General features: G+C 54.3%; 1 protein-coding gene across 4 annotated transcripts in view; it reads left to right on the forward strand.

Annotated features, from left to right (window-relative positions):
• The first annotated feature begins 248 nt into the window (after nt 1-248).
• The window catches only part of PTDSS2 (phosphatidylserine synthase 2), a 35,993-nt gene continuing 11,360 nt past the window's right edge, over nt 249-24,881 (forward strand). For 3 of the 4 annotated variants that reach the window (XM_081064113.1, XM_081064114.1, XM_081064115.1), the window contains exons 1-4: nt 249-537; nt 8,288-8,389; nt 20,592-20,674; nt 24,599-24,666. In XM_081064113.1, the coding sequence (XP_080920239.1) occupies nt 380-537; nt 8,288-8,389; nt 20,592-20,674; nt 24,599-24,666 (411 nt within the window). In that variant the 5' untranslated portion in view covers nt 249-379. The remainder of the gene's footprint in view (nt 538-8,287; nt 8,390-20,591; nt 20,675-24,598; nt 24,667-24,881) is intronic. The other variant, XM_081064116.1, reaches the window with a different exon arrangement.

The raw sequence follows: 24,881 nt of genomic DNA on the forward strand, positions 1-24,881 counted from the left end.
CCGGTCAGGCCGCCTGGGGAGGAGGGTCTACGGTAGCCCCAGTGTCTGGCGGTTGTGGAGAGGCGCTACTCCACCCCGCCAGTCGGCTCCTGTTACCTAGCAACCAGGAGGCATCCTTCCCAGCAAGCACTGCATCTGACCCCTGAGGTCGGAGACTACGAGGCCCAGCATGCCCCGCGGCCCAGGCGCGCGGACTACAAGTCCCACAACGCACCGCCCACCCTTTCCTCACCGCCCCCTTCCCCTACTCTCCTGAGACCCCGCCGGCAGTCGCCGCGACCCCTTCCCGGCGCTCCCAGTGCCGTGCGCGGCACGTTCGCGGTGACCCGGTGTGCGTGAGGTCAAGGCGCGGGGCGGAGCGGCACAGGGCCCAGGCGCCATGCGGAGGGGCGAGCGCAGGGCCGCCGGGGGGCCGCGGCCGGGGTCCCCTGTGCCTGTAGGCAAGGCGTCGCTGGAGGAGCCGCCGGACGGCGCGCCGTCGGGCCGCCGCAGCACCGAGTCCGAGGTCTACGACGACGGCACCAACACCTTCTTCTGGTGAGGGGCGGCGGGCGGCGGCGGGCGGCCGGGGTCGCGGGGGCGTGGCCGGCGGGGGCGGGCGCGGGGCGGGCGGGGGGCTCCGGGGGGCGGCGGGCGGCGGCGGGCGGCCGGGGTCGCGGGGGCGTGGCCGGCGGGGGCGCGGCGCGGGGCGGGCGGGGGGCTCCGGGGGGCGGCGGGCGGGCGAGGCGAGAAGGGCTCCGGGCGCCGGGCGGGCGCGGGGCTCCGCGGGGGGCTCCGGGGGGCGGCGGGCGGGCGGCGGGCGAGGCGAGAAGGGCTCCGGGCGGCGCCCCCGGCCTCCCCGCTCCTCGGCCTCCCGCGGGAGGGCGGGGCTCGGAAGCCGCTTCCGACGGGCGTTTCCCGACGGCCCTGGTCGGCGCTCGCCCTGCGCTCCGTGCCGCCCGCCGGAGCCTCGCGGCGCCCGTGCCGCCCGCGGTCGCGGGGCCGCCAGCACGGAGCGCGCCCGGGCCCGGAGCGCGGCGCTGCTGCTCGCGCGGAGCTTCTCCCTCGGTGTCTGCGTCTGCGTCCCGTGGTCCCCGTGCGGCCGCGCCTCGAGGCGGCTGTCCCCGCTGCGGGACGCGTCGGGAGGAGGACAGGCGCCCCGCAGCTCTGCCGCGCTCCGCGCCGCGTTTGGCCCTTCGCAGGGCCGAGGCTCCGGGAAGGCCGCCCTGGGCTGGCGGAGCCCCCGGGGGCCCTGTGCCCCGCGGCCCCGTGACCTTGGCCCGGCCGTCCACCTCCCGGGGCTTCTCTTTGCTCGTTGGTCGGAGGGAGAGCCGGTGGCCGGGAGCACGCTCTGTGGTGGGAGGCGCTTGGCCTTCCACGCGGGGGCCCGGTGCCTGTCCGGCCGAGTGGCGCACAGTGCTGAGTCCCGTGCTGGCCACTAGGCCTGGAGATCAGAGAAGGAAGGTCACCTGCGTCCCAGCAAGAGGAGCGCCGCGCGGGGACGCGGGGACGCGGGGACGCAGCCCTCCGAGAGCGAGCTGCGGGCTGGCCAGATGTGATCAGGGAGTGGGAGAGCCTGGTGGCAGTCGTCGCCCTTGCTGGGGCGGGTGCCTTCGCGTGCGGGGACACCTCATGCTCGGTGTGTCTGGGGCCCAGCGCCGTCCTGCTTTGTGTTAGACTCAGGACACATTCGTGGCGCTGCTGGGGGGCAGCCCAGCATCTGGGCCAAGCCTGCGTCTTCCCTGTGGGTGCCACCAGCCCTGCTTTGGGGAGATAATGCTGGGAGAGAGGGATGGGGTGCCGTGGCAACAGGGCTGTGGCCCGAGACCGAGTGACCCCAGCGGTGTGGGATCCTGCTGGACGTGGCCGCGTGTGGGTGGGGCCTCTCCAGCCGTCCTGCTCAGGGGTCACGTGCCTTCAGATTGCAGGATGGGGGGCACTGTCCTCTCAAGCCCAGGTGGTGACCCCTGGAGACTCAGGCCCTGGAGCGCGGTGGCTGGACTTGCTTTCCTTGTTTCAAATTCACTCAACACACTTTTGGGGCCCCTACTGGGTGCCAGGTGCTGTTCTAGGGGATACAACCAAGAGCTAGGCAGAGGGCTCAGTCCCCTGGCTGAGGGGTGCCAGTGTCACAGTGCTGCTGGAAGCCTGGAGCGTACCCCTCGCCCTGTGCCGTGAGAGGCCAGTGTCCGTGTCTTTAGAAGCACAGAGCAGCGGCCCTGGACAGAGTCCCTGTCCATTGGGATGCTGGGCACTTGGGAGTGGGACCCACAGGCGCCAGCTGTACCTGAGCTTCCCTGGGTGGGGGGTTGACGGGGACCAGGAAGGCTTTCCAGGAGGGGGTGCCACAGGCTCGGCTGGATTTAGGGACCTGCTTGGTGGGTCTCCCACGGGCTGGTGACAGGGCCTGTGCAGGTTCTTGCTGCATCGCAGGCCTCTCCCCTCACCTGTGCAGGTGACCAGACGCCTGCCTGGCAGAACTACTTTTACCTGCAGACTTAGCCACTTCTTTCTTTGCAGTCTTTTCTCGCTGACTTGCTACAACTTTAAAAGCTCTTATTTTGTGTTTTAGAGGATTGTAATAACGAATGTTACAGCAAATAATAAAGACTAAAAGTGTATATTTGTGGAAATGACTCTGTGTTCCAAAATGACTCACAGGAACTTTTGCATGATTCAAAACCTTGCTTTTAAGGTTTTCCTTTTCAAAGAAGGTTGGGCTCCTTTGGGGGCCGGTGATTGTGGTGTGGCGCCTACTGTGTCTGAAAAATTGTGTGGGAGATGCTTTGAGACCTGATGCCCTGGAGAGGGGGCGCTGACGTGCCTGTGGCCTGTAGATGGAAGGTGGGCAGGTCACCCGGGTCAGGGACCAGGTGGGCGGTTGGTTGAATGTTCTGGGAACGCTTGTGTGCTTGGTCTTACGACACTGACCGTCAGGGAGCACTCCTAGTGACTCATGGGGCGCTGCTGTCAGCATTCATTCGTCTTACAGCAGCCGTGAGAGTATGGGGGGGTGTTCTAGATGCCCCAGGTCCTGGAAGATGCCGAATCAGTCGTCGTGGGCTAGGGGTTTGCCAGCTTTGCCCACATCTGGGAAGCATTGCTCGCCAGCTGATGCCTTCTTTGGTCATGCGGGTCAGCGGGCTGGGAAGGTCAGTGTGTCGGCCCGGCGCCCCTGCACTCGCGGGACAGGCCCTAGGCCCTCTGGCCCTGTGCATGCGGTCTCCCGGCCACGCCTCCATGTTTTCTCTGACAGGTTTGGCCTGCCCACTTGGCATTGGGAGTATGACCATCTCTAGGAGGGACTGTCAACGGGTATTTTCCACTCGTGGCAGGGAGCCAGCTGTCCTCACACCCTCGCCCTTGCTGAGTGACTGAAGTCATAGGGTTCATGGCCGCTCTTTTCCTGTGCCCGGATCACAGGACCCACACCTTCCCCAGAGTTATTCATTAGCCATAAACCAAAGGGTGTGCTTGTCTTCCTGGCCCCAGGCGGGTGGAGCCACTGCCAATTCTGGCGTCCGGGAGGGACGCGCAGGTCTGCCTGTGCAGTGTCCCACACTGCCCTAAGCGTCCCTCTGTTACTGCCACACGTGTAGAAGTGGGGTTGTGTGCCAAACAAGGGAACCTTTTGTTTTCACCAAACTTACAAGGTGCTGTTTTTCTTTTCTGCACCAGACTTGCAAGTTAACGCTTCTACTCATTTTGAAGATGGGGGAACACAGTCTGAGAGACGGATAAAGTCGCTCAAGGTCACAAATCCAATGAGTGGCAAAGCTGATACTGGACCCGTGGTTGTTCCGCTGTGCCATGCCTCCTCTCCAAACAGAAAACTTAAACTTGACAGTGAAACATGGACAGAGAGCACTGGGCACGGCCAGGGCCAGGGCCTGGGAGTGACAGTGGCTGGGTGCCCCCTCCTCTGGGACTCTCACCACCAGCTGTGTGTTAAAGTGCTTCAAGGGGCCGTTTTGTCTTAATGACAGCAGTATGTCTACACGTGCATTTATTTCTTCCGGTGTGAGATCAGGCTGACTGTTTTCTCCTCGCCCAAGTGCTGTAACAGTGAATACATCGGAAGGTGCTCAGAGAACTAGGAATGAGGTGCCTTCTGAACATCTCTATGGGGCAGCCCAGAAAATGTGTGGAGCGATTTAAAAATTCTTTATTAGGAAAGCAAGTTTATTTATTTACCTTTTGACCCCCCTCACCCATTTCTCCCACCCCTTACCCCTGCCACCCCGCCTCTGGCAACCCCCAACCTGTTCTCAGTGTATGAGTTTGTTTATTGCTTGTTTTTAGGTTCCTCAGAGGTGAGATCATACAGGTACTTGTCTCACTGTCAGGCTTATTTCACTCCGCATGATGCTCTCAGGGTCCATCGACGTTGTGGAAAATGGCAGGATTCCATCTTTGTTATGGCTGAGTAATACTCCGTTGTAGGTCTGTACCATGTCTTGGCCGCTGTGAATATGCCACAGGGAACAGAACATGGGGGTGCAGATGTATGAGTATTTTCAAGTTAGGGTTTCTGTTTGTTTGTTTTTCAGATAAATACTCAGAAGTGGAATTTCTGGGTCACAAGGTGGTTCTGTCTTTATTTATTTATTTATTGGGGTGACAATTGTTAATGAAATTACATAGATTTCAGGTGTACAATTCTGTATTACATCATCTATAAATCCCATTGTGTGTTCACCACCCAGAGTCAGTTCTCCTTCCATCACCATATATTTGATCCCCCTTACCCTCATCTCCCTCCCCCCACCCCCCCTTACCCTCTGGTAACCACTAAACTGTTGTCTGTGTCTATGAGTTTTTGTTTCTCATTTGTTGGTCTTGTTCTTTTGTTGCGTTTGGTTTATATACCACATATCAGTGAAATCATAGGGTTCTCTGCTTTTTCTGTCATCTATCGAAGGACATTTTGGTTGTTTCCATGTCTTGGCCACCGTAAACAAAGCTGCAATGAACATTGGGGTACACGTGTCTTTATGTATAAATGATTTCAAATTTTTTGGGTAGATACCCAGGAGAGGGATTGCTGGGTCATATGGTAATTCTATCCGTAATTTTTTGAGGAACCGCCACACTGCCTTCCATAGCGGCTGCACCAGTCTGCATTCAAGGTGGTTCTGTCTTTAATTTCTGTTTTCTTTCTTTCGTTTTAAACACTTTCTTTTTTCTTTCCCCTTTCTTCCTCCCCGTCCCCCCGCCCCCCCAATTCAAGCCGTTGTTTCTCAGTCTAGTTGTGTAGGATGCAGCTCCCTGGCCCATGCTGGGATTATGAGCCTTGTGCTCCCCCGGCTGAGGCGGTCGGTCACCGGTCGTCTGTTGGCCGCTCACAGCAGCCCGTGGCAGCCCGCGGCAGTTCATGCCCACCACCTGCTGCCCATGGCAGCCCAGCTCCAGGGAGAGCTGTTGTTCCCAATCTCAGCTGTAGAGGGCGCAGCTCACTGGCCCGTGTGGGAATTGAACTGGCGACCTCGGCGTTAGGAGCAGGTGCTCCAACCACCTGAGCCACCTGGCCGGCCCCTGCCTTTAATTTCTTGAGGAAGTTCCATACTGTTTTCCATAACGGCTGCACCAACTTGCAGTCCCACCAGCAGTGGGTGCGAGGGTCCCCTTTCCTCCACGGCCTCGCCAGCTCTTGTCATCTGTTGTCTTGATGACAGTGCCAGGTGGGGTCTTAGTGTGGTTTGGGTTTGCATGTCCGTGATGCTCACTGATGCTGAGCAGCGTGTACGTGTTGGCCGTCTCTTCTCTGGAAAAACGTCTGTTCAGATCTGCCCATGTTTTAATCTGATTGTGAGGTTTTTTTTGCTGTTGAGTTGTATAGGTTCTCTGTAGCTTTTGGATGTTAGCCACTTATCAGATGTGTGATTTGCAAATATTTTCTCCTACTCAGTAGGCTGCCTTTTCCTTTTGTTGAGGACTTCCTTTGTGCAGGGGAGGAGGCCTTTTGAAAGATGGATTTCATCCTAATTTAATAATAGAGATCTTACTCTCCAGTAGCACCTGATTCTAGCAGCCTGAAGCCTGTCTCGCTTCGAAACTGTGCTCCCCAGGCCCTCCCTGTGGGTCCTTTACCTTCTGCCCTTTCCGGCCCCCACAGGACAGATGGGGCCCTTCTTACTCCTTCTGCTACCCCAGGGCCAGCGGGGGGCAGCTTGTGTGACGTGTGAACATGGATCTCAGGGGCAAAAGGTGGTCGTTACTCTACAGACAGTCCTGTGTTTTGGGAGCATGGAAAGATACAGGACCAGAGCTGCCCTGGGCTCCTCAGGGAGCGTGTCTTACCTGGGCCACCTAAAGAAACTAAGGAGGGTCACTGTGTTGTGGAAAGGAATGTTAAAGAAACCAGGGGGTGGAGCCGTTTCTTAGGACGTGGGGCAGAAAGCTTTCCTACGTCCCCTCAGCGTGTGTGCTGCGTGTGTGTTTCCCAGACCAGTGTGGGGCGGGAGGGGCCTGAGGGAGCGTGTGCAGTGGCTGGTGGCCCTGAAGTGGTGTGGACGGGTGGGTCCTGGGCCCGTCTGTCTCCTGGCTTCCCTGGGACCAGCTGGACCACATCGTATTCTCGCAGACACTCGTCGGTGTGAGAACCCTCCAGGCCGGCACTGGGTCCCGGGACAGTCCTGTTTCCCTGGTGGACACCTCCGTCCAGGTGCTCCTGTGCCCCAGCCCACTGTCGGTCAGCATGTTGGGGCTGGAGCCCTGTGACCCATCCTGCCTGGTCGGAGGAGGCCGCACAAAGCCCCGGGCCTGCGCTTGCTCGTGGGGTACTTCGGAAATCTGCACCCTCGGAGACGCTGCCCGCTGTGTCTCAGGGCTGCTGGCGATGGAAGTTGGGCCCAGTGGCTCCCACTCCTTTCTTGGGTCTCTGGGAGGGCCTCCTCGAAGGCCTGTGGGACCGGTAGTGCTCTGGGCCTGCCTCCCAGCTTCCCGGGGCCCTGCCCTCCCAGCACACTTTCCTGGGCCCAGCCCTTGCACCCAGTGGTTGTTTCCTAACTTTTTGGAGTCTTTATTTTGAGGTCACTATACACTGATAGTGACTCCAGAGGGCATACAATTCCGTGAGCTTTGGCACGTGGGTCCCTGTAACTGCGTCTCCTGACGAGGACGGGGGCTCCTCGCACAGCTTGTCCCACACGGCAGCCTGTGCACCTTCGCTCCTGCCCTCCTTTGCTCCCGTGTGACAGTCTGTCTTTCAGGTGGTGGGGTGGGTCCTTGCATGGAGCTGCTACCATGCTTGCACTCAGGTGGCCAGTCTCCGTCCCTTTCCCACCTCGTTTGCTTGTGTCCGCTTTAGCTGGTGGCTTGTTTTTATGTTATGTCCACGGTGTCTGCAGTGACGCTCCTGGGCTTCCCCTGCCCAGCATCACAGCGTGGCCACACCAGGTCCGCGTGGACCTGCCCAGTCTACCCCCAGCTGTGGGCTGTGCCAGCCCTGCCCATGTCCCAGCAGCTGTGGTCACACGTGCTGTACAGAGCTCAGCGGAGGGCAGGCAGTTTCTCTGCCTGGCTTTGCTCTTTCCTCGTTCCTGGTGGGTTGGCTTCCTTCTTGCCTCCTCTTCCGTCTGTTTGGGGAACTCCTTACAACGTGGGAGCAGGCCTGCTGGCACCGGGCCCTGTCACGACTCCTCCGTCCGAGAATGTGTAGATCTGGAGCGTGTTTTCCTGGATATAGACTCCTTCACGCTTACTTGGAAGCATCTCGTTTACAGACGAGGACACTGAGGCTCGGAGATGTTGTGTTGTCTGTCCAAGGACCCGCTGGGCCGGGCTGCCCGGGCTTGTCTCACCGTGGGCTCTGCATGCCCTGCGGTCCTGGGGCTGGACAGGTGTGGGCCTTCCTCCCCCAACAGGCCCCAAAGGCCATGCCGGAGTGGGGGGACAGAAGGGACTGGAGCCCAGCCCCTCTCAGCCGCCGGCCGCTGCCGCCAGCTCTCTCGCGTGACCCGCACATCGGGTGCATGCTTTCTCCCTTTGGCCCCGTGTCCCTTCTCTGCTCCCCCTTTCTTGGGCTGTGGTCCTCGCCAACTTCTCAGATGTGGTCCTTGATTGAATCGCGAGGCTGCTCATCTCAGCGTCACCTCGCCGAGTTGGCCGATGGCCCTGTCATCTAACAGCAGACGGCAGTGCAGGGACCTTCCCTGGTGTTGTCTAAACGCAGCAGCCTGACTCTGCCGTGAGCTCGGCGCCCTTCCCACCCAGCCAGTGACTCCCTCTGCGGTCTCTGCGTCGGAGGCCACGTGCCCAGGCGGTGACTGTGCTTCCTGTGCTCTGACACGTCTGTGTTTGGTTCCAGGCGCGCGCACACCTTAACCGTGCTCTTCATCCTCACCTGTGTGCTTGGTTACGTGACTCTGCTGGAAGAGACGCCTCAGGACACGGCCTACAACACCAAGAGGTAACCAGGCCCCCAGCCCAGCGGGCGGGGAGGCGTGGCGGGTGGCTGTGGGCCCTCGCTGTGCTCAGGTTGCTCCCCCGCTTCCCTGGGACCCTCGAGGGGACCATCTGTCCTGTAACCTGCAGTCCACGCTGTGTTTGCACACGAGACCAGAATGTGTGCTGTGGCAACTCCAGGGACAGGGCCTAAAGAGGGGTTGTGGTCACCAGTTCTGACATGGAAGGGACAAGTGAGGCTCCCACAGCCCCCGAGTGTCCTGCGGCGTAACTCAGTGCTGACACGGTCCACCCGCGACCGCGTAGAGCCCGCAGGGGAAGGGCTCAGTCCCACGAGCCCCCTCCTCCCAAGTCCACGTCGTCGCCTGGGCTTCAGACCCACTGCTGTCGATCGGAGGTTGCAGGACCCTCCTTGGGTTCGATCATTTGCTGGAGCGGCTCCTAGAACTCAGGAACACTCCCTGGGTCGCTGGTTTATGGGAAGAGGCGGTGACTGAGGACGGCCCTCGGCCGAGACGCCGAGATGCGTGGGGCCAGGTGTGCGGAGGGGCCTGGGGCTTCCCTGCACTCTCCAGGCGCCCTCCCCACACCTCCTGGTCTGCCCCCCCCCCCCCCCCCCGAAGCCCTCGGAACCGCGTCCTTCTGGGCTTTGCGGAGCCGCAGTGCGCAGGCGGGATTGATTAACTCTGGCCACTGGCGATTGGACTCAACCTCCTGGAAGTTAGGGATGGAGGACGGGCTGGGGCCGAGAGCCCTCCTGGCGACCAGCCCCCCTCCTTTGAGACTTTCACTTCATTCGTATAACGGAAGACCCTTTACTGCTCATCACAGGAAATCCTGAGGCTTTGGGGCCTCTGTGCCAGAAAGGGGAACAAAGACTCAGTGTCTGTGTCTCATTATGAATCAGTGTCACCCAGCCTGTGAGTTTGTGTCTGGGGGCGTGTGGATCTCGCTGGTGGCCGGTGATGGTCCCCTGTCAGCGAGTATCGTTGTATGCGCTGTTGATACTAACGCTTTTGGAAAATTTAAACCCGCTTCAGACATGAGACGACTGTCAGGCAGACGATCTCGGGTCAGGAGTGGGGAGACTGTCTTTTTTTGTCAGCTCCAGACAGAGAGAGTAGGCAGGTCGTGCCCTTGGCCTGAATCCCGTGGACTTGGGCCAGTTGCTCAAGTTTGGGAGGGTGATGAGCTGCTCTTAGCACTCACTCCTTGAGTCCCTAACACTGGATGGACTCGCCTCTCCTTGTCCAGGCCCACGGAGCCCCCCTGCTCTCCTGATCTTGGGGCCTAGGCGGCTGCCACTGTCCAGCCCAGGCCCTGGGCCCCACTTGCTCTGCTGGGAGGGTACAGGAGGCCAGAGGGGTCCGGAGACTGCCACCAGGGTGAGGACAGACGGAAGGAGATGCTAGGGGCCGGGCAGTGTCGGGACCGCTGGTCAGCTTTGGTTCATGGGGCTGGGGCTTGTCAGGCCTCCCTTTGGAACCAGCCCTTGTTTTTGTAAAAGGAAGATCTTCACATCTGCCAGGGAGTGCATTGTGCTCTGCCCGTGTCAGCAGCCCGTTAAGACACCAGGTGGCTCCCCATCTGGAGTGCCTCCTGTCTCTGTGGGCACTGAGAGCCACCCACAGTGGTCTCGTAACCCCTCCGGGCTCCTTGGCTGTGGCAGGGGCGTTTCTGGTTGGAAATGGCTGCCAGGGGGTCTGGGCTCAGGGCTCTGCTCCCTGGAGGAGCTCAGGTCTCGTCCTCACCTGGAAGATCAGCTCCTGGCTCCACTGTAGGGTCCCCCGCCCCCACCCACCGTGCCCCAGTCAGCATCTTCCTCTTTTCCCAGGCTGGGGGTCTCTCCCCAGGCACTGCCTGCTGCCGGCCCGCCCCTGCCAACCCTCGATCGCCCACAGGCCTGTGGAGCATGGGAAATGGGGTCCAGGACTGGAGGAGGGAGCCCTGTGGGTGGCCCCAGGACTGCCCTCAGCAGCAGGTCTCTGTGGAGGGAGCGTGGATCTCTGGACACTGGGGGCGGTGAGGCAGGGGCCCTCGTTTGCCCAGAGAACATTTCTAAGTAGAGCTTGGTCTTATTGTAATTTGTGCAGCTGGGTATTGTCGACTTTAAAAATAAAAGTTATTTTACCATCAAAAGGGGGTTTATTCAGGAATAGAAAGGATTGCAGTCCTGGACAAGCAAGCCATAGCAAAGTCACGGCAAGTCCAGCAAACCCCGAGGAGCCCGATTATAATGTGAAAGGGGGAGGTTAGGAGGGCCCTAGAAGGAAAGCCTGTCGGAGGAGAGCAACGGCCCAGGGAGCTGACGGTTTCTACCTTTCTGTACTTGGTCCGCAGGTGGTGGTTCCTTCCTGTGGAGGGTCCCACCGCGTGACAGCCAACTTTCTGGGAGGCCTCCTTTGTTAATTTCACAGTGTGGAGGGTCTGTCGTGTCTCCTGGACGCCGCTGGGCAGGGAGGACTGAGAAACAGGACTTGGTCACACTAAGGGGCTGTCCCCAGGTGGCTGTGAAATTAGGGCAGAGATGAACAGTTCTCATGTCACCAGGCAAGAAGTGTCACAGGGAAGAAGGTGACTTCTCAGCAAGAGTGGGCCCATGCAGGGTGTCCGCGGAGTGTTCCCTGAGGGTAGGGGATTGGTTCTCATTCAGCAGATGCCTGCCCTCCGACCTGGACCCCTGAGGGGAAGGGCCGCGTGTTGCCCACATCCGACAGCAGCCGGGGACTGTGTTCTTAGCCCTTTACCCTGCACTGGCCCCTGGCCTGAGCTGTCCCTGCTTGAGGGAGGCTGGGACAGTGAGCACAAAGGGCGACCAGCTGGCACAGCAGGGACCTGGGTCCTCTCTGCGGAGCCCCAGTGCACGTGCACTGAAGGAAGGTTCAGGGGCTCCCGGCCCTTCCCTTCTCTGAAGTTCTGCGCTATCGGGACCCTGGACTCCTTGTAGCTCATGACTCTGGTCCTCGCCCACCTCTGGGGCATGGAGGAGCTGCCCCCTGGCTCTGTGCTTCTGCTGGTGGTGCCTGGGACAGGCCCCCAGCTTCTCCCTGGAAGCCTCCAAGGCCGCAGTGATGCCGCCACTCTTCGTGGGCCGTCTTCGTGGGCGCATGGGTTCAGCTATGCTCTGTCATTCTCCCCCAAGACTCCAGCTGGACCTGCAGCCCAGCCCTTCCCCTGTGCCCCCCCCCCCCCCCGTGTGCTGGCAGCTCCCCGTCTGTGCTGAGGCATTCCTGGGGCAACCCCTGCTCAGCCTTGCCAACTGGGAGAGGCCGCTGGGCCTGACTTATTAGTGTCATATCAGAGCTTTTAATGCCCTTAAGGAGGCCTCTTGCATAGGAAATACTTTCTACAGGTTCTGCTTATTTTCAAAAATTAACACTACCTTGTTAAAAATTTAGGAAATGGGTTTGTTTTCCTTCAGCTTTCAATTTCGGCTTGTGTGTCATTGTTCTTTTTATGAGTCTAACAAGTTCTGTCACTTGTTGGGGGGGCAGGGTGGGTTTAGTTTTCTTCTTAAGTCAGCGATACCAATGCCAATTTCGTGTGACACGTATCCGGTTACAGTGCATAGCTCAGTGAGTGTCCACAGTCACACCTGCCGGCCAGCACGGAGGGGACCCCACGATCTGCCCTCACGCTGACCAAGGCACCCACTGACCTGTCACCACAGGTCCTCTGGCCCTTTGTGCAGTTTTGTAGTGCGGCCGTCCATCCAGCAGGCGCCCTGTGCCTCGTGTCCTCACTCGGCGTGACGGCTTGTGACAGCCGTGTTGTGTATCAGTGGTCAGGCTCCCTGCCAGGCAGTGTCCCGCCATGTGGATGCAGCCCACGTCATTGATCCACGTACTGCTGGTGACACTTGGGACGCCCATGTATGTGTACAAGTACACGTGCATCTGTAAATGATACTGTTAATGAAAGACAAGCTGCAGACTGGTAAGGAATATTTGACAATATCTGATAAAGGACTTGTATCCAGAACATGCAAACAACTGTCCTTTTTTTAAATATACCTTTTTAAAAAAGTTTTTATTGAGGAGCAGTGTGTTTCTCCAGGGAGCAGCTCAGCTCCAAGTCCAGTCGCAGTTTTCAATCTTAGTTGCATGGGGCGCAGCCCACCTTCCCATGCGGGAATTGACCCGCAACCTCGTTGAGAGCTCGCGGAGCCATCCGGCCGCCCTCTGGGCAGCTCAGCAGCAGCTCATTGTCTTCAATCTAGTTGTGGAGGGCGCAGCTCACTGGCCCATGTGGGAATCAAACCGGCGACATTGGTGTTATGAATACTGTGCTTTAACCAACTGAGCCACCGGCCATCCCGCAAAGAACTCTTAAAGCTCAACGGTAAGAAAACAACAACACAATGAAAAAGTAGGCATGTCTGAACAGACACTTCACCAGAGGAGATACACAGATGGAAAATAAGCCCCTGAAAGATGCTTAGCATCATTTGTCATCAGGGAGGTGCCAGTTAGCAATGGGACACCACTACACAGATGGTCAAAAACACAGAGTGCCCACTGCTGGGAGGATGTGGAGCACCGGGAACTCCCACCTCCGCTGGAGGAGCTGACGCTGCAGCTGCGTTGGACGACAGTTTCATCCTCTCGTAGAACCAAACACACAGTCACCTGCGAACCATCAATCGTGCTCCTTCGTATTTACCCAAAGGAGCTGAACACGTAGGTCCACCCACAAACCTGCACACTGGTGTGCTGGGTGTTTCCAGCAGCTTTGTTCATAACTCCCTAAACTCGGAAGTCACCAAGACGTCCTTCAGTAGGTGATGGATAAACTGTGGGACGTCCTGTGGGGAAGGAAGAAACTGTCCTCTGCCCTCCTAGATTCTTTCAGCCGATCTAATAATTTACATGAGATGAATCAGACTAACAAGAAAAACACCAAATTTAATTACATATGCACATTTGGGAACCCACATACACGCGAGGCTCAGAGACGGGACAGGAGGGGACATAGTGAGCGAAGCACGAGGAAGATGTCATTGCGGACGATGAGAAGAGCAGACGTTCGTAATCAGATGCCGCGCTGCCCTGGACGGGTCTCAGAGAGCTGTGTCTGGCAAGCCTGCTGATTTACATTCCTCAGGGAGCGCTCAGGGACGTGATCACCCTCAGCCCAGGACAGCCACATGCCAGAGTGAGGACCCTGTTCCGAAGGTCCTCAGCCCTGCCCACTATACTCCCCGAAGGGTTACATCCCAGAAGACGGGCTGATGGCTGCTCCAGATCCTGGTCCACCAGCCTCTGTCCTGAGAGCAGGTCGGCTCAGTTTGACAGCTGTGTCCCACTTCGGAGGCGGTGGTGAGGTGGTCCCTGAGGGAGGCCCCTGGTGCAAGCACCCAGGTGTTGAATAGCATCTCTGCGGAAACAGAAAACCAGCCAGTGGCCGGAGCGGACTGTCACCCAGTTTCTGGGTTCTGCAGGCAGGATTCACGGAGGCTTCTGGATGTGTGCCTTGAAGCTCCTTCAGGTGGCGTGGGGCAGGCATGGGGAGTCGGACAGCTGCTCCTGCTGTGTGGTGGGAATGGCTCTGGTGACTGCCTGCAGCAGGCACGAGGATTGTCGGCAGGTGAGCTGTCAGGCGTCCGTACTCACCTGCTGGCCTGGGAAAGGGCAGCTTTAGTTCCCAGTGATTCCAGTCAGAGGGTGGGAGAACAGTGTTCGAGAGCCGTAGCCAGGTGTCGGAGGGAGCAAGAAGAATCAGCATCCACTCATTTACAGGTGGGAACAAAAACCCCAGGAGGCCATGAACAGCACTAGACTTGTATCTACAAAGTGCATAACTGAAACAAGATTTCTCTCTAAACCACCCCCATTTTTACCAGATAGCTGAGTTAGGATTAACTTGTTTGCAGAGTCAATGTGGCCTGCTGTTTCATAGGAGCTGCCAGCATGGTAATCCACCGTACGGGCTCTTACACCTGCTCTGCTAGGACCGCTCACAAGGAATCCTCAGCTTGGGCCTGAAAAGGCCTCTCGAGGCCAGAGATACCAAGGCAAAGACTTGCCTTCGGGCTTTGCCTGCAGTGCTTGTGGGTTTGAGTGAGCCCCTCTCTTCACGGGGTCCCCAGAGTATCTCGGGTCCCACACCTGCCAAGAAGTGACGTTCTGTGCCCGCATGGCGAGGCTCCTGGGAACATGCAAGTGGGGTGGCGGGGTGTCTCCAAGGCTTTTGTTGGCTTCCAGAAGTCAGCCTTGTAGTTCCTGAAAGCCACCTGCTCACATCTGAGTCTGGGCAGCACTCCAGGCAAAGCCTGGCATCTAACCAGCTTCCAGTTGTGTTCTGTTACAGGAGAGCGGGGTTGTAGGGAACGTACGTAGATAATAATATTGCCATAAAAATAAGGGTGCTCACGGAGAGTTTCTGAATTCTGGAGGGGTCCAATAAGGAGAGAAAGACAAATGTTTCAATTCTGCCTTCAAAGGTGTAATTTATCAAATTGCTTCAAGTCATAACTAGCGTAAGAGAAAATTTTCCTTATATCTAGAAAACCAAAAACTAAACAACCAGCAATATTTCAAACAAAAAGTCACAAAAATTGTAATTGTGTCATCAGCTCCTTCAGTCCTGTGTTAAGGTTAGTTCTGCTTGAATCCGGCTTTTCTGTTCTCTCGACCTTGCCTATTGGTAGAGGGTGACGGGCGAAGATAATTGCAGGAAGTTGGCGAGGCTTTTGGTCACGGATCGGGTGGTTTGCCCGGTGGAGTGGTGGCTCTATCACTGCAGATTGTGGAAGGTGTGCCCCAAGTGGAAAGCACCTTTTCTAAGTCTCTGTGTCACTGTGAGGGCATCAGCCTTGTGGTAGGGGTGGCTTCCAGCCATCTAGAAGGCATGCAGACGACACCAGAGCAGCCATGACTGAGTGGTCATGGAGCGAAGTGCAGCTTGAGTGCAGTGGCGTGGAGCAGGGGTGCAGCGGCAGAGGAACAGCGTGTGCCAGGGAGCCTAGAAGTTGGACCAGCGTGGGTTCCAGTCGCCCAACTGGGACTTAATTTACAGCCATTGTCTACCCATCTTAGGAGCGGACTACTGCCATGTTCCAAGGGCATCCAGACGACAAAGGACTGGCCCCAGGTTCGCAAAGGGAGGGACCTTTTAGCAGAAGCAGAGTGGGCTTCATCCTCGCGTGCTACAATCTATAGCTTTGTCGCTGACACCTTTGCAGGAAAGTAAGCGAGGCCATTTCAGATAGACGCTCGCTGTCAGTATTGAGATGATTCTGTTTTCGTACGTAATCAAATACCCAATTAAGACAGAATAAGCACAGGAAATTACTTTGATAAAACACGAAATCTTTGCTGTCTGGGCAGAAAGCTTTCTACAGTATGTTATCAGGAGCAGAGCAGTGGTACAGCAAATCTTTGTCCTTTCAGCAGATGGAAGGATATTGAGTTTTTGTGCACCTAATATGAAAGCTTGTTCTTTAAAACCCTTCATTCAGTCTTATCCAACTTGATCACACGTAGATTTCTTCCTCAAGATTCCTTTTTCATCAACTTTTACAACTTTCTTTGTCCCTTTTAGTTTGTCTCTTGTTCTCATACCCATTCAGAAATAACCAGGACAGAATTTCATTTCCCTTAACAAAAACACATCTCCATACCTCATACCTTTTTTTTAAAGCCACAACATACCCTATTTTTCCTGTATACACAGTTGTTGTCCCTATTGTTATTTGTAGCTTTAATTACATACACCGTGTTTCCCCGAAAATAAGACCTAGCCAGACCATCAGCTCTAATGCGTCTTTTGGAGCAAAAATTAATACAAGACCCGGCCTTATTTTAATACAATATAAGACTGGGTATAATAATAATATAACATAATAGTGGGTCTTATATTAATTTTTGCTCCGAAAGATGCATTAGAGCTGATGGTCTGGCTAGGTCTTATTTTCTGGGAAACATGGTATTAGAATCCTTAACCTTTAGAAACTTTAATTTCTGGTGAAAACAGTACGAAGTAAGTAATGTGAATTGTCTGGTACATCAGTATTCTTTAGATTAATTAACTTATAAATACATCCCATAATTTTCAGGAATATATGCTTTTCCATAGTATCATCTCACTGAGGAACAAGACATGTTTACTAAGACAACCAAAGGCTAAGAAGCCAAAGATAAATCTATGTTCAGTAATTAATGCATCATTGTTTCATCTTATTTGAAAATACTCTGGATATTCTTTGAATTTCCATCATTTAATTTAGCTAGCAAAACTTTAAAGTTTCAAAGAGATTTAGGAAACCATTTTTAAGTACATATGAAATGTAATTATTGATAAAAGAGTTCACCTGAAAAACCTCTATTGTACTTAACATTTATTTAATTGACTTGCTCTTTTTTTTTTTTTTTTTTTTTTTTTTTTTTGGTTGAGAGCCCATTGGCCCATGTGGGAATCGAACCGGCAGCCTTCGGAGTTAGGAGCATGGAGCTCCAACCACCTGCGCCACACGGCCAGCCCCTAATTGACTTGCTCTTAACAATTAACAATTATTAACAATTATAGGTTTAGGTTACTTATGAGAATTTAATCAACCTAAGTTATTTTTCTTGTTGACAAATTTTGCAACACAGGTAACATGAACTTATTTGACTCGTAAACCCAGGTGGAATGAAAGTATTATACTAAATGATGGTAACTCCACAGACATGCCTTTTTAACCAAACCAAACTCAGACCAGCTCCACAGTATCAAACATTTCTCAGATCATGTGAGCCTGAAAAGCATTTGGATTAGTTTCTATTATATTTTTGAGAATTTTTATGTAAGTGCTTGTTTGTTTAAGCCATTTAAATAGAGCTCTTTTACAAATTAGCAATGTCATGGCAGGTAGAAACCACCAACCACACATGAATGTACAGGCAGATGCCTTTGTGTTAAAATCACTGTCATGAGATGGGTAATACATTAACCTACTCAGATGATTAAGGCATTTTCTAATTAATATTTGTGGGGAAGACAATTAAAGTTTGCGTGGGAGTCTTGGGCCAGAGAAGCAGTTTGTGTTTTCAGAAAGACCTCAGTCTCCCATTTTTTTCCTTCAGTCTTAGGAAGCGGAGCTGATAAAGCTGGGTGGGCTGGGACTGCCCCCAGAGTTGTAGTTCTGGTCTTGCAAAGATTTGTAAGATAACAACACTGCCCAGCGTTCCCAAGGAGTTGGGTTGTAACCTACATACGTGACAGTAGTAGGTTGATGTACCGGTCTTATTGCATCACCCCTAACCTTCTTTCCCTCTGGCAACATAGTTTCATTGTAGCTTTGGGAGGGGTCTGTAAGAGATTCCCATCAGGCTGTGAGTCCTTTGCTTGGCTTCCTGCTCTACGAAATTTCTGATCAAGAAGTTATTGCGGCTTTTCAGCTATCTTGAAAGGTTTCAGCCAGGACAAACAATGTTTTTGGTGGCCTTAAACAATTGCATGGACCCAGGAGGGTGCCAAGGGCATTGCTTTCAGAGTCACCCCTCTGATGGCCAAAAGGAGGAACTGAGGGCCTGCAGGCCCCTGGCAGGCAGCAGCCACTGGGTGAGGTTGTGCTTCCCTCTCACTGGGCTCAGGAGGCAATCCATTCACAGGAGCTTGCGGCCCCCCTGGGTTTTTGGAGTCTCTAACGGTGGTCCTTCCATTCGCCCTCGACCCCGCAGAGGGCCGCCTGGACGGGTAACGGCAGCCCCACAGCCTCCTTGGTATCTCTTATCTCTGATTGTCCTTTGTCCTTTTCTAATAGCTTTCAATGAAGCTATTAGAAAACCTTCTTTGAAAAACTTTTACATTCCTAACTGTAGCCTCCAGTCGGATTTTACATTGTTTACGGCCAGTGTCCCATAAAAATACAGGTAAATTGACATGACTTTTTAACATACATCCTTTTTAAACATTCCAATTTCCATACTCTTACCCAACCTTACATTTCCATATTCTTTTAACCTAATCGTAGCCATGAGTCCAGGCCACACCAGTGGGTCTTGGTACCACAGTTCACGAGTTCCCATACCAGGGAGTCTTGGACATTTCTCTCTTCTCTCCCCTGGCCATGTTTCCCACTCTTGAGTCAGAAGGCTTTGGGTCCCAGCGAGGGGTCAGCCAAGGCCCTGGTCCTTTCATCGGCCTTTAGGTTCATTAAGCGACCTGGCTGCTAGTCGGGTTTCTTGTAATCTCTGCCTTAACGGCTTTTTAAATTTCTCCAAACGGGGTTAAATAGAGCAGGCTTTACTGGCAACATGGGAAGACTGACAGGGTCCCTTTGGCCCAAGCTTTGGGAGTGCTGTGTGAGAACCTTCTGAACCCGTCAGTGTCTGTTTATGCCATTTCTTGGTCACCATCTAGACTCCCACCCTGTCCGGTGAGTGCTGTGCCTCTTCCCTTTCTGTTTCCTCTTTGTTCTGCTCCTGGCGATGTTTCCTTTATTCACCTTATTTCTTAATATCCTTTACAATTTTTTCACTTTTTTGGGACAAGTCTCTTGATTCTCCCTCAACCTTTGCACATTCTCTTATTAATTTACCTAATGTTTTTATTGGCTTCTGTAAGACCCCAAAGGAAGGGAAGCAGAGACAGAGTATTCAGTAAGTCTTCCCCAGCTGGTTTTTGTTCGTAAGGCTCGTAGTTACATTTCTTTATGTTCATTTTAAAATAATTTGGTCTCTCTAGATACCAGTAAAACCGCTATTATGGTATGAGCTCTAAAAAATTTCCAATTTAGAAGTTTTTCTAATTGAAGGATCTGTGTCTGGGCAGTGACAGTAGGATCCGTTCATCTCAACAGCAATTCAAACCAATAAGCCTTTTTATGGAAATACCTGGAAGTGACCTCCTGGGCTTGGAATAAATTTGTACCATGGACGCAGACAGTGCAGCCTCTGGGGCCCAGAAATTTACTCCCCAAAATGCAGATAGCACAGACCTTCATCACCCAGGTGGTCAGGATGGTGGGGTGCATATGGTTTAACCGGTCTCACAAAACTGTCAGGTGTTCCAGCCACGAACCCACCGATTTGTGGCCCCAGGCCGGCGTGACTGCGCTGGGATGTGTCCAGCACTAACAGGTGACGAAGGCTGAGGTGACACTCGGCCCTTAGGGCCGGGACCCCTCAGGACACTTTCTCCTGGGCGCTGGCACGGCTGGGCACAGCCACATTGGGAACCCCAGATTCTCCCACTGGCCACCCTGAAAAGTGTACCTGGCCGATAGTTGGGGACCAGAGAGGATTAGGTTCCCCGGTCACAAAGCCAAGCTCCCGGGACACCGAATAAGAAGGAAAGAAATACCTCATGGGTTTTTAGATGGGGACCCACAGCAAAGTCTGTCTCCGCAGACGCCGGTCTGGAGAGAACCCCAGCCTGTGGGGCCGGCTCCAACGACAGGCTTATAGGAGCCTGTGCTTTTGTTCTGTCCTCGTGGTAGTTCCTTCTTAGGACAAAGGACATGCAAGACACAGACACAGGGAAAAAAGAACATCTCTGGGAGGAAAGAATAAAGAAAACCCTAGAGTCTCGAGGTGCAAGAAGTTAGCTGCACAAATATTTTTCCTGCCTATCTAAATTCAGAAGAGACAAAGGTCTCACACCACTTGTAGCTCCTACCCATGCACACAGACAGAGACCAGGAGACTGACAAGGTGAGAATGTCCGCCTGCAGCTCCTGTGACATGGCCCTGGCCTCCACCTGCAGCAGTCCAGGGAGCTGGCAGGGTCCCAGTGAGTGTCCCTGGCTGGCTCGCCAAACTGGGGACGGGAAAATAACTTTCCTCCCGCCTTCCAAGTTCTTTTGGCTGGACTAATCAAATTAACATGAGACAGATTAGCAGGAGAAAATGACCAAATTTATTACATATGTACACACGGAATTCCACAAGATGAGACCCTGTGAGGTGGCTGACGTGCGGCACGTACAGTGTCCAGTGCACAGCCTAGGTGGAGGGGTCTTTTCCCTCGGTGGTGCTGCCCCGGGCAGTTGGAGCTGCAGTGGGGGCTGCTGAGGCCGTGGTGCTGGAGTTGGCCTGGCCAGCCCTCCCTGCTGTCGAGTCACCCAGCTCTGCCCCCGAAGCCCAACTTCCAACCTCCCTGCCCCACTGGGGTCAGGGGCTGTGACCGCAGTGGGCATCCTGGGGGTCCCGCCTCCTGCCTGGGAGAAGCTGGCATGGACCTGCGCTCACGCACACTGAGGGCTGTTTGTTCTTTATTTGCAGAGGTATTGTGGCCAGTATTTTGGTTTTCTTATGTTTTGGAGTCACACAAGCTAAAGACGGGCCATTTTCCAGACCTCATCCAGGTAACTTGCCCTTTCTTTTTCTGTGTGTGCCCGCGTGGCGGTTCTGTTCTGAGTGGTCACTCTGTCTGTGGTGCTGGGTGTGGATGTCCTGCCCTTCCCTCTTCCTGGCCCCTTCCTGGCCGGCCCACACTGTGGTCATCTGAGGAGGGTGAGGGGTGTGTTTTGACGTTACCTGGAAGCTCCTCCTCTTTCAGCCACTAGAGTCTTTTCTGACCCTCTCAGCCACTCTGCTCCTCCCCCGGCCCTACAGCTGCCCCTGCCCTTCTGTCTTGGTCAGGGGTGCTCTACAGATCCAGGCACCCCAGGAGTGTCCAGTGGGCTTGAGCAGGTGGCTGGGCCACAGGCCAGGAGGCGTCCGCCCTGCCTGCAAGTTCTCCTGCCTCTGCCCCCCACCCCTCGAAGTTATGGGAAGTTCTAACCAACCCCGGGACCTCAGCTGGCCGGCGTGCTCGGACTGCCGCTCCCCCCACCCTGCCCCCGGCCCAGCCTCACTGGGGGCAGGGCGTGGTCTTCCCAAAGGGTCACAACTTAGTAACATGATTCTTTTCTGTCTCAGTAGGTGTGTGTATTTCTTGTAGAAAATTTGGAAAATACAAAAAATATTATTAAGTAAAAATAAAAACTACTCACAGAAAAAGAACCAGTTAAGTTTTGATGTGTTTGTATGCGTGTACACATACATAGCTTTAAAAAATTGGAATCGTATGTGTGGGTGTATATCATGCATTTTCCACTTCAGGTCTAACACAAGCGTTTCTGTACTTTTTTATCTGACAGCTGGTTTTAATGGCTGCTTGTTTAGCCGTCATTTGAATGTACTACAATTAATGTAACCAACTCTGTATGATTGTATATTTAGGGGTTTTCAATTTTATGGTGAAGTTTCACACAGAGCTCGGTGTGTACACACCTGGTGATTCATTTAACAGAGTCCTGGGAGGAAAGTGGCAGGTACAGAGCGTGAACAGGCACATCGGAAAGATTACTGGATTGCCCTCCAGAAGGGACGTGTCCGCAGACCACAGTGGGCGCAGTGGGTGCCCTGAGCAGTGTGGGGGTCCCGGCACGGCCTCACCGGCCACTCTGCCCTTTTAGTGCCTGTTGGGGGCATGGGTGCTGGATGGTACCTTCACGGTCGCTGGGCATGGGCAGTGGTGAGCTTCCCGAGCTGCAGGGCACAGCCCATGCTGAGGGGGGCGGGGTCAGCTCCCTGAGTCCAGAGCTGCAGGACCACTTGCGTCTCAGTCGTCTGCACGTCCAGGCTTTCTTTAGAAGGGTTTGGACTCCTACTCAGAGCAAGGAAAAAGTGAGAAAGTAGCCTAGAAACCACCAGAATCACAGTGGAAATCCAGGTGCAGTTCAGTTTGTTGAATCGATTTGGGAGGAAGAGTAAGAGCTGCGGGAAGCCCAGCCGGAGCTGGTTGTAGCTGAAGGCTGGTCTCACCGGGTGCGGGACGCAGCTTGAGCCGGGCAGACAGGGCCCTGCCGGGGCCAGACTGGCCAGCGGGCAGCTGCTTGTCCCGGCAGGCGGCCCCTCGGCTCTGTCCAGTCTGCGATGCTGCTCATGTCTGAGCCGTCTTGCGTGTTAAGCCAGGTCCCCTGTGCAGAGGGCAGCGTGACATTTCTGAGCCCTGCTCTGCCCTTCTTTCAGTTGAGTTGCTTTGTGTCAACTCCACGTTTCCTTGCCAGTCTCTGATGTAATTCACGTGGGGAGCCCATCGGCTCCCAAGCGTCTTGTGGTTGGCAGGACATCCTCCGACTTCTCAAGTCAGCTTACATGGAAGTAAGTCCGAGGTCAGCGCTGCACACCGAGGCGAATGGCGAGGCGGATTTTCTGGCCCCACAGAGAGTGCACAGGGGCCCTTATGCTGAAACGTGTGTTGTCCAAGAGAAAGGCGTCCTCTTGATGTGCACGTCTGTCTGGCGGGATGGTGCCAGGGCCTCGAGATGCTCAGATTCGATGTTTAGGAAGAAAATGGAGGGGGTTGCAGACTGGGTCTGGGAACCAGCCCCAGGAGTCGAGAAGGAAGTGGACATCCTGGTGGTGTGAATGTATGGGGAGGGCCTGCTGGGAACTGGGGGCGTGGGCAGGTCTGGGCCCTGGTGGGGGATGCAGGGAGAGAGTGACAGATTCTGCGATTGCCCACCTTTCTCTCGGGGTGGAACGCAGGGCCTGCCCCCGCGACAGGCAGTGATGGGGGAAGAGACAGTGAAGTCTCAGGCGCTGTCTCTGAGCCCCTGGGACCAATGTGTGTGTGAGCGCACCTGCGGCTGGGGCGGCCCCACTGCCAACGGGCCGGGCACTGACTGGACAGCGGCCTTGGGGGTGAGGGCGACCCGAGTTAGTTCACCACAAGCCTTTCGACCAGGGAGGACTTTCTAAGCTTCCCTCCCTCGAGCTGTTTCTCTTGAAGAATAAGTTTTTCACCTCAGCTGCTTATCCAGTGTGTAGAACTATGTTAGCAAACCTCCCTAAGCACACACCACGTTTGTATTTCCTGCCTGTGCCAGGCTGCTTTGTCATGAATCTCCATGGCTGTTTTCCCATCAGGACATGAGGCGTAGTTCCCTGACGGTGCTGGGTTGGCCCTCGGACTCATGGGGACACCCTGTGTAGTGAGCTGTTGCTGAGAGAGACGCGGCTTCAGGTGTTGGTACCCCCTCCCCCCCCAGCTGACTGACCGTCCTCTGGTCTGCTTCCCTGGCTGCAGGAAGATTTCCATAGAACAACCATGGCCCAGCTTTGGGTCTCCTGGTCCAGGATCTTAGTGGTTTGTGAGCACCACCTTTTTTATTCAAGGTGAATTCGTTTTTAAAAGTAGGCTGGTGACTTTTCTTACAGACATAAGCTAAGGGAAAATGGATACCTTGGCCTTCATTAAGTAGGATTATCAAGATTCTTGGAAGGTAAAAGTTATCATTTGCGTTTTAGAATAGTTTTAGACTTCTCTTCCTGTTATATTTCGTCCCCCAGTGAAAAGCTGAGCTTTCCATGTGAGGGTGTGAAAGCACGTGGTACAGAGAGGAGTCCTGGCTGAGAAAGGAATTTTAAGGGATGAGTTCTTTTCCCCCAGCTTTATTGAGATATAGTTGACACAGGACACTGTGAAAGTGTAAGGTGTACAGTGTGATGTAATGTGCGTGCGGGTGGTGAAGTGATCACCACAGTGGGCGTAGTTAACACCTCCGTCACCTCTTAACAGTTGCAGGCTGGTTTTGTTTGGTGGTGAGGACATTCAAGAGCTACTCTCATTGTCTTTTAAGCATGTAATCAGTGTTGTAATGTAGTGACCAGAAGGACAAGTTCCTGAGTGTGCTGGTTGGAATTGAAGATAGTTTCCTAAAACAAATAACTGTGACCAAATTGGGTTTAATCCCAGTAATTCAGGGCTGGTTTAACATTAGGAAGTGTGGTAATGTAATTCATCACATGAATACTAAAGAAAAACATTGATTATCTCAAATGCAGAAAAATAAAATTTCAGACTCACTCGTGATAAAAACTTAGTATACTGGAATTAAAAGATTTTCTTAACATGATAAAAGGTATCCACCAAAAACCTACTGCAAACCTATTTCATATGGAAGGTGAGAAGCATTGCTAGTAAATACAGGACAAGCGTGTTTACTGTCACTGCTTCTGTGCCGCAGTTTCTGATCCTTCTGGGCCACTGCAGTGAGACAAGAAAAAGAAAAGATTTAAAGACTGAAGGGAAGAAAAGGAATGAGGACGCACTCAGGGAGAAACTGTGCTCCCTTCTGAGTTAGGTCTTGCTTTATAAAGTCTCTCTTCTGGGGACCGAGAGGGGCCCGGAACAGGTGGCACATGTGTCTAGGAGCCACGTGGCCAGGATTCCGTGCGAGACAGACGTGGCCGGGAACAGCGGGCCTGGGCTCCTAATGCTGTGTCCTGTGTCTTTGTAGCTTACTGGAGGTTTTGGCTGTGTGTCAGTGTGGTCTACGAGCTGTTTCTCATCTTCATACTCTTCCAGGTAAGTGACTTTTCTTGGTTGGGTAAACTGGGGGAATTTCGGTGATGATGTGGCCCCCAGGTAAGTGAAAGGTGACTGAGAAGGTTTTGAACGTCAGCCCCTCCAGAGTTTGGGAGGGGACTTTCTGTGGACAAAAGGAGAAACTTTATTCAAGTGAACAACTTGCAAAATGGGGAAACACAGCCTCTGGGGGAAACCTAAAGTGTGTCCTGGAG

The sequence above is a fragment of the Rhinolophus hipposideros genome (assembly GCF_964194185.1).
Source record: "Rhinolophus hipposideros genome assembly, chromosome: 10".
NCBI lineage: Eukaryota > Metazoa > Chordata > Mammalia > Chiroptera > Rhinolophidae > Rhinolophus > Rhinolophus hipposideros.